The sequence below is a fragment of the Miniopterus natalensis genome, chromosome 9 (genome assembly GCF_054644295.1).
Source record: "Miniopterus natalensis isolate mMinNat1 chromosome 9, mMinNat1.hap1, whole genome shotgun sequence".
NCBI classification, from domain to species: domain Eukaryota; kingdom Metazoa; phylum Chordata; class Mammalia; order Chiroptera; family Miniopteridae; genus Miniopterus; species Miniopterus natalensis.
Genome location: NC_142089.1, coordinates 11,321,931 through 11,328,346, shown reverse-complemented (window position 1 = coordinate 11,328,346; position 6,416 = coordinate 11,321,931). Strand labels below are relative to the sequence as shown.

Below are 6,416 nucleotides of genomic sequence, written 5' to 3'. Positions count from 1 at the left end.
AGCGCCGTGGAGCCTCCCAAGGCAGGCGCGTGCTAAGCTGGAGGGAAAGCCGGGGGCAGAGGGCAGCCCGGGGACCTCCCACTTCACGGCCTGGCGCCTCGGGAGGGTGGCGCTGGGGTCCCCGTGGAGGGAGGACCGAGCCCTTCTCACAGCCAAGGCCGCGCACGCCAGGGGAGTGAGGCAGCCGGGAAAGAACACGAGGCCAGTGCTAACTGTGTCCCAGTTTCTTTTATTTATTTTTTTGTTCTTTTTTTCCTTTTTTTTAAGTATGGAAGCTCAAGTATAAGATGTAGATTTTTTTTTAAGCTTTACAAAAAAAACAAAATAAAACAAAAAACTCCTTTTGCATTCCATAAAAATTGACAGAAAAGCACCTGGCCAGAGAGCAGAACGGTGGGCAGGCCCCACCCCTGCACCCCACAACGTGGTCTCCGTGGGACAGGGGCCAGCCGGCGAGGACCATGCTGAGGGCCACCTCTCCTTTCTCCCAGAGCTGTCCCCTGCCCCCCACCCCAACCCCAAGCAACTCCCAAACACACGTGGAATCGGATTTCCAGTTTTTCTTCTATCTTTCACACACCACAGTTATTTCATAAAATTTTTTTGTTTTACATTTTTTACACCAATGTAACAAAAAGGTGGGAAGGAAGGGGAGGCAGACAGACAGTGTATTTTATGCCTATAAATGGGTGGGTGGAGGGACGGGGCTGGGCAAACAAAACACACATGGTCTCTATGGAAACACTGAGTTTTGATAGCAAAACGTGGTGGGAAGCAGGCCTTGGAGACGGAGAAGGGTGTTTAGCGGCTTTATTCTCAGGGTGTGATGGTGCTGTGCAGGTCGGTGACGCAAGTTGTTGTGACCTGTTGGGGAGGGAAGGGAGAGGGGAGGGGAGCAGAAAACGAGTTTTCTAAGAAAGGAACCTAACGAGTGCATGGCATGTCCGGGTAGCGTGAAGCAGAGGTTTAACATTGCTGCTTTCTCTTCAAAGCCTCCACCAGGTCGTTCTTAAGAGCTTCTTGTTTTGATTTGTCTGCAAAAGTCTGCACAGACCTGCCAGGGAGGGAAAGAATTTATTAGCAGGTTTCACAGGAAGGGGTGAGGGTCTGGGTCACTGGGCGGGGCGGCGCCAGGCCTCCCTCGAGGTGAGGGCAGTGCCAGCGAGGCTTGGAGAGAGCACAGAGCCCAAGACCCATACCCTCAGCACAGCGCCGGGCACCTCGGGAGGCACATGGCCCACCTGGACAAATGCTCGGCTCTGCACCGGGCTGGGTGACTCGGCCACAGCTGTCAGGACCCTAGTCCACTCCTCTGGGCACAGGTCCCAACGCAGCAAACACCCTCAGTGCTTCAGACCAGCTGTCAATTCAGGTCAGAGCTGAGGCAACGACTCTGGGCCATGAGGACCCCGCTACAAAGCTTCACCCTCACTGCGCCCTGCCCAGCAGAGGCTCGCTGCTCACCCATGAGTGCAGGGTGCCCAGCACCCCACGCGCAGTGAGGGTTTAAGAATCAGCAGCCCGGACATCTGAGCACACTGGGGCCACGGCCATGGTAGGATATGAAGGACGGGTGCTTTTAGGCTTTTGCTATGAGGCTCCACCAGCTGTTAACTTGGCCAAGGGAGCCCCTCAGCCTGGATCTCGAGAGGCAGCATGAAACTGAGGCAAGTGGCCCTGGGCCCTGCTGTCAAGTCCTGGGTTTGTGAGAATGGTACCAGGAGAGCACTCACGCACAGCAGTAACACTGACAAAGTGCTTCCACACACTTCTCTCCTGTAACGCCCACAGCATCCTGGAGGAGACCTAGTGTTACTACCCCCAGTTTATAGATACAGAAACTGAGGCTCAGAGAAATGCCCTTGGCAATGACCCGAATGGTCGCCCTGTCCAGTTTACCCAATGTGTTGGTTAACCAAGAACTTGTTTTACTGATAAACTTAATCGTTTCGAAGCAGTGGAAAGGGCGGGCGCTGCCTCTCAGGATCACTGTGGACGGCGTGTGCCCCCGGGGAAAATGACGGAAGGCGGGACCAAAATACCCCAAAGGCCTGAAATGGTTGAAGGGAGATGAAGTACAGCCCAGGAGAAAGAGCAGCATCCTGAGGTGAATGCTGGCTCTGAATCCCGGAAAAACCACGGGCAGTATGCTCGCATCGGTGAGAGCGCGGACTGGAACGGCAAGATTTTTAAAGGATCTGTGTACAACTGAAAACAGGTCCATGAGAAATGCCGGCATTTTTGGTTGATGCTGCCAAAATACACATTTCTGATTATTTGCCCTAGACTGCCCGTCTCTGCGCCGACAAAGGGAGGATCAGACAGCAGCCATGGCGGCCCTCAGGCTCCAGTCTCAGCCGGTACACCACGGGCTTCTGGAAAAGCTCCCAACGGAGGTTAACACGACCATCAGGTTAACAGGAGGATGCAGGGGGCGAAGCAGCGGCTCACACGGTCCCCAGCCTGCCGGGTGCCAGCTCTTCTGGGAAGGAGCCAAGCACGCCAAGCCCCACCCCACAAAGAAAGTTTCAGTTAGAACCAGAGTTAGAACCAGGTAAGAGACAGGTTAGGCTTGGAACAGCTGGAGGTGTAAGGAGCAGGGCATTCATTCAGGGAATAGAGCTTGGGAAGGTCACTGCCAAGCAACCTCGAACCAATGCCTGGAGGGACCACTAACAGTGTGGGAAGGAGTGTGTCTCCTGGACAGACAGTGGGTGTCAGGTTGCCCACCACTGCAGAGAGCTTCAATGCTGGGGATCCTCCAGTGGACACCAAGGCCAGGGACCCAGAAAATTCTAGACCCACCCTAAGAGCTGATGGCCGGGGCGAAAAACTGCACTATCATGGAACACATTAAAAAGGGGTTCTCTCAGCGCTGTGGTGGGAACAGGATGGTCCCAACGTGAGGCTGGGAGGCTGACAGAGGCCTTGGCCTGGAGCTGCTGCGCACACAGTCCAGATCACCACACTGCAGCCCCACAGACACAGAAGAGTGGCTCCGCCTGGTTATGTAAGTGCCCCGCTCCACCCCACCCCGGAGATCCCACTGAGCCTCTTCTGGGTTGGGCCTTTAGTGTCCAGTCCCCAGCCTGGGGCTGAGCCCTTAAGCCCCGGCCCTGGGGCTCTGCCTGGCTGGGTTTTCAGATGCCTTATGTGAAAACCAGCGTCCCTCCTCCTCTCCAGGGATGCTGGCTGCTTTCATATTTGTCACAAGCTCAAGTCATGGTTCTCGGCCATTATCAACAAGCAAGGCTGTTTGCTTTTCCGTCAGCGTAAGGCGTTTAGAGGACAGCTGCAGCTCGTTAGGGGCGGAAGGTTATGGCCCAGGCGGCTCCAGCAGCAACCGGCCTCGGTGCATCGGGCCGGTCAGGAGGACTACAGCCCCCCTGTGCTCCGTCCTCAGACTCAGAGCAATAACCCCTTTCACGGCAGCTAGCCCCAACAGTCCATTTCCCACAAGAAGGGGACTAATTGGGCTTCAAGGATCCTTGGTGGAAAATTAGGGAGGGCCTGGTTGCACACAGAGCAGATTCTGGGAGACTGTCCTGAAGCGAATGGGTGAACAGAAGGCAGGACAGGGACCCTGGCTTTGTGGCCATCAAAGCTGCGCAGACCTGAGGTTTCTGTGGGAGGCAGAGCTGGTCACCTGGCCTGACTTCTACAGGAGCCAAAGCCAACCACCCATCCGCCCACACTCAAACCCCACCCAGAGTGCAACACACACGCACATCGTACACACCTACGGGTCCATGTTACATGGGGCCAAGTCTACATGTTAATGTGACTGCTCATGGCCATGAGTGGATATGGGGGTTAGTGGTGGTTTAAGTGGCGGCAACAGCCAAACCAGTGGGGCTTGGCGGGTTGGTGAGTCCTGTTTAGTGGGAGAGCTATCGCCCTCTCAGGCAGGGTACCTGATCGGCCTAATTATCAGGCTGGATGTGGATCTGCCGCTGGGTCAGCACCTGGGAAAGCTCCCTCTGCAGCTGCTGAAACTTTGGGTTGTCAGGGATAACGTCAACAGATCTACAGAGAGTATTCAGAGATGAATGCAGCGGGAGGGGGAGGACAACACAGATCCAGGAGCACACGGGGGTACAGCTGAGAGGAGATACAGGGGACACACAGGGCAGAAGAAAGAGGGGAATGTCATCAAGGCCACTGCCACTCTGGGCTGCGGTGTGGAGGTCACAGTGTAGAGCCCTGCGCTGGGGTAGTCACGGCATCCCGGGCTCACCCCCCCCCCCCACAGGCTCTCTGCATGTATTTTCCAGCCATTGCCTGGGTTGACTGGGTGTGCTTGGTGTGGATGGGGGAGAGGAAGGCAATGTTGCCTGAAAGGGAGATGGGGGAATGAAATGTACCAGGGGCCAGACCAAGTTCCCCACGGGGGGGGGGGGGGCAAAGGGGAATCCTCGCTATTTCGAAACTGTATGAGTAGTAGACTAAAAATCTATCTGCTGGACCAATTCACAAACCAGAGCAGCCCCCAGAGTGGCCCAAATGGAGAGATTTGTATGGGGGATTAGAGGGCTGGAAGTCAAGGGGGAACATGATCCCTTGGACTCAATGGCAGGCTGGGCTGCAGAGCACAGACTCCCTCTCATCCGATCCCTTCAGCAGCCCTGCCTCTCTGACTGGTCAGGGCCCCAAAGAGGAGTGGCTCGTCCAAGGCTGCACGGCTCTGGGTGACAGAGTATGATGAGATCCCAGCCTCCACTGCCCCCCACAGGGCTCTGGTCTCCTGCTCTGCCACTGCAGTCCTCAGGGACCCAGAGCCCTCAGCCTTCACTTGGCAGACATGCAGAACCAAGGGCCCAGATGGGTGGGAGGGCAGCTCAGGACCCTGGCGACAGCCTACAGAGCCCTGGCATTGGACATCAGAGTGGCTGGGGACCCTCTCTGGAAAGCAGCAGGGTGAAGAGGCCCTTTCTGTGGGACACTCTCTGCAGCCCAGAAACCCAGCCAACGAGAGGCCAGGCCACCTGGAGGGCTGTACCCTCTCACGTGTCTTGGGGTCTGGTTTCGAGGTACCTGCAGTCCTGAGCTAAAGAGGCTGGGCATGTTCTTTACATGAGACTGACACCTGAGAGCCGAGGAGGCCGACTTCCTGGATGAGGGCATTGGTGGCTGTTAAGGGGAACATCCCCCATATGCCCAAGTGGAGGTAGGAACCAGCCTTACTGAGAATAAAACATGTGCAAGGTGCCTTCCCTTTCCAAGCCTGCACAACAGTTCTGCAAGGTGGGTACTTTAGCGCCAGTTCACAAATGAGGCTGAGGCACACAGCCATGTATCCCTTTGGTTTCCAAAGCTTGTACTTTTGGGTACATTACCTCAGCCCATTGACGATGTCCTTTGTTTTTCCAAAGTAGATCTCATTCAGCGTACTTCTGATTTTGTTTTCCATGTCCTGGGGAGGGAGGTCAGTCAGACATGACCACAAACAGTTGGGAGTCCCGAGGTCCACACCCTCCCACCAGCTCACCCCGGCAGTCTCCGCTGTGACCACAGGGGGGAGGCACACGACTGCACAGAAGCCTGGTGAGTAAGCCTCTGGCAGCGACCAAGACCCCACCTACCATTTGTGCGCTTTTCCGTCCACAGGCACATAGGAAGCCAATACCCAGGTACTGTGGCCAACACTGGCCATTACTGGGAGCTGGTCTAAACCACATCATCATCTCCTCGGCCTTCCACCAATTTTGTGAACAATTCTGTGAAACCAGAGAGCACCACCACCCCTTCTTCCAAACAGCGTGGCAAAGGGGACCCAGCGGCAAGTGAAGTTCCTCCAGAGCCACTGGAGTTCCAGGGACCTGCTTCCTTGTAGGCTCAGGTCTCCGCTCGCTGGAGTAGACAGAGCTTAGGGCTTCCCAAGCACAGCCTTCTGGGAGCATGTGTTTGGGTGATGGTGGAGGGGACACCCTAGCTGTGCCCTGCTTGCACCCAGATCACAAGCTCAGAAAACACGAGGCGAGGGCAAAACATGAGAGATGTGCCACTGGCTGCCACGGAATTAGAAACAGTGAGGGAGAAGGCCAGCAAGCTGACAAACAGGCTCCAGGGGCAAAATGTCAGACGTTGTGGAAGCAAACCACAGCCACAGGAGCGAGCCCAAGCCCCAAAGGCCCACTCACCTCTACCAGGCGCCCGATATTGGCTATGTGTGGCGAGGAGTCACTCACAGTTTCATCTTTCTCCATCTGCAAACGACAGACATTCCTCTGTCAGGAGGGTTAGAGAGCCGACCCCCCACTGTTCGCAAAGACCTTGTTATCCCTGCTGGCAGCTTGGAGCCAGCAGCAGGTGGCACAAGGCCACTTCCCGAGAGGGGGACCCAAGCACAAAATGACCTAGGTTTCAGGTCACAAACAGCTCAGCCGACAAAAGCCCAGAGTCCCTATTTCCAAGGA

At 55.8% G+C, this 6,416-nt stretch overlaps 1 protein-coding gene across 1 annotated transcript in view; it reads right to left on the bottom strand.

Moving 5' to 3' along the window:
• Positions 1–215: 215 nt before the first annotated feature.
• CAPZB (capping actin protein of muscle Z-line subunit beta) overlaps positions 216–6,416 on the bottom strand; it is a 113,346-nt gene continuing 107,145 nt past the window's right edge. Inside the window, exons 7-9 of the mRNA XM_016214617.2 lie at positions 6,141–6,206; positions 5,337–5,413; positions 216–1,054 (exon numbers count right to left, since the gene is read on the bottom strand). Coding sequence (XP_016070103.2) covers positions 967–1,054; positions 5,337–5,413; positions 6,141–6,206 — 231 coding nt within the window. The 3' untranslated portion in view covers positions 216–966. The remainder of the gene's footprint in view (positions 1,055–5,336; positions 5,414–6,140; positions 6,207–6,416) is intronic.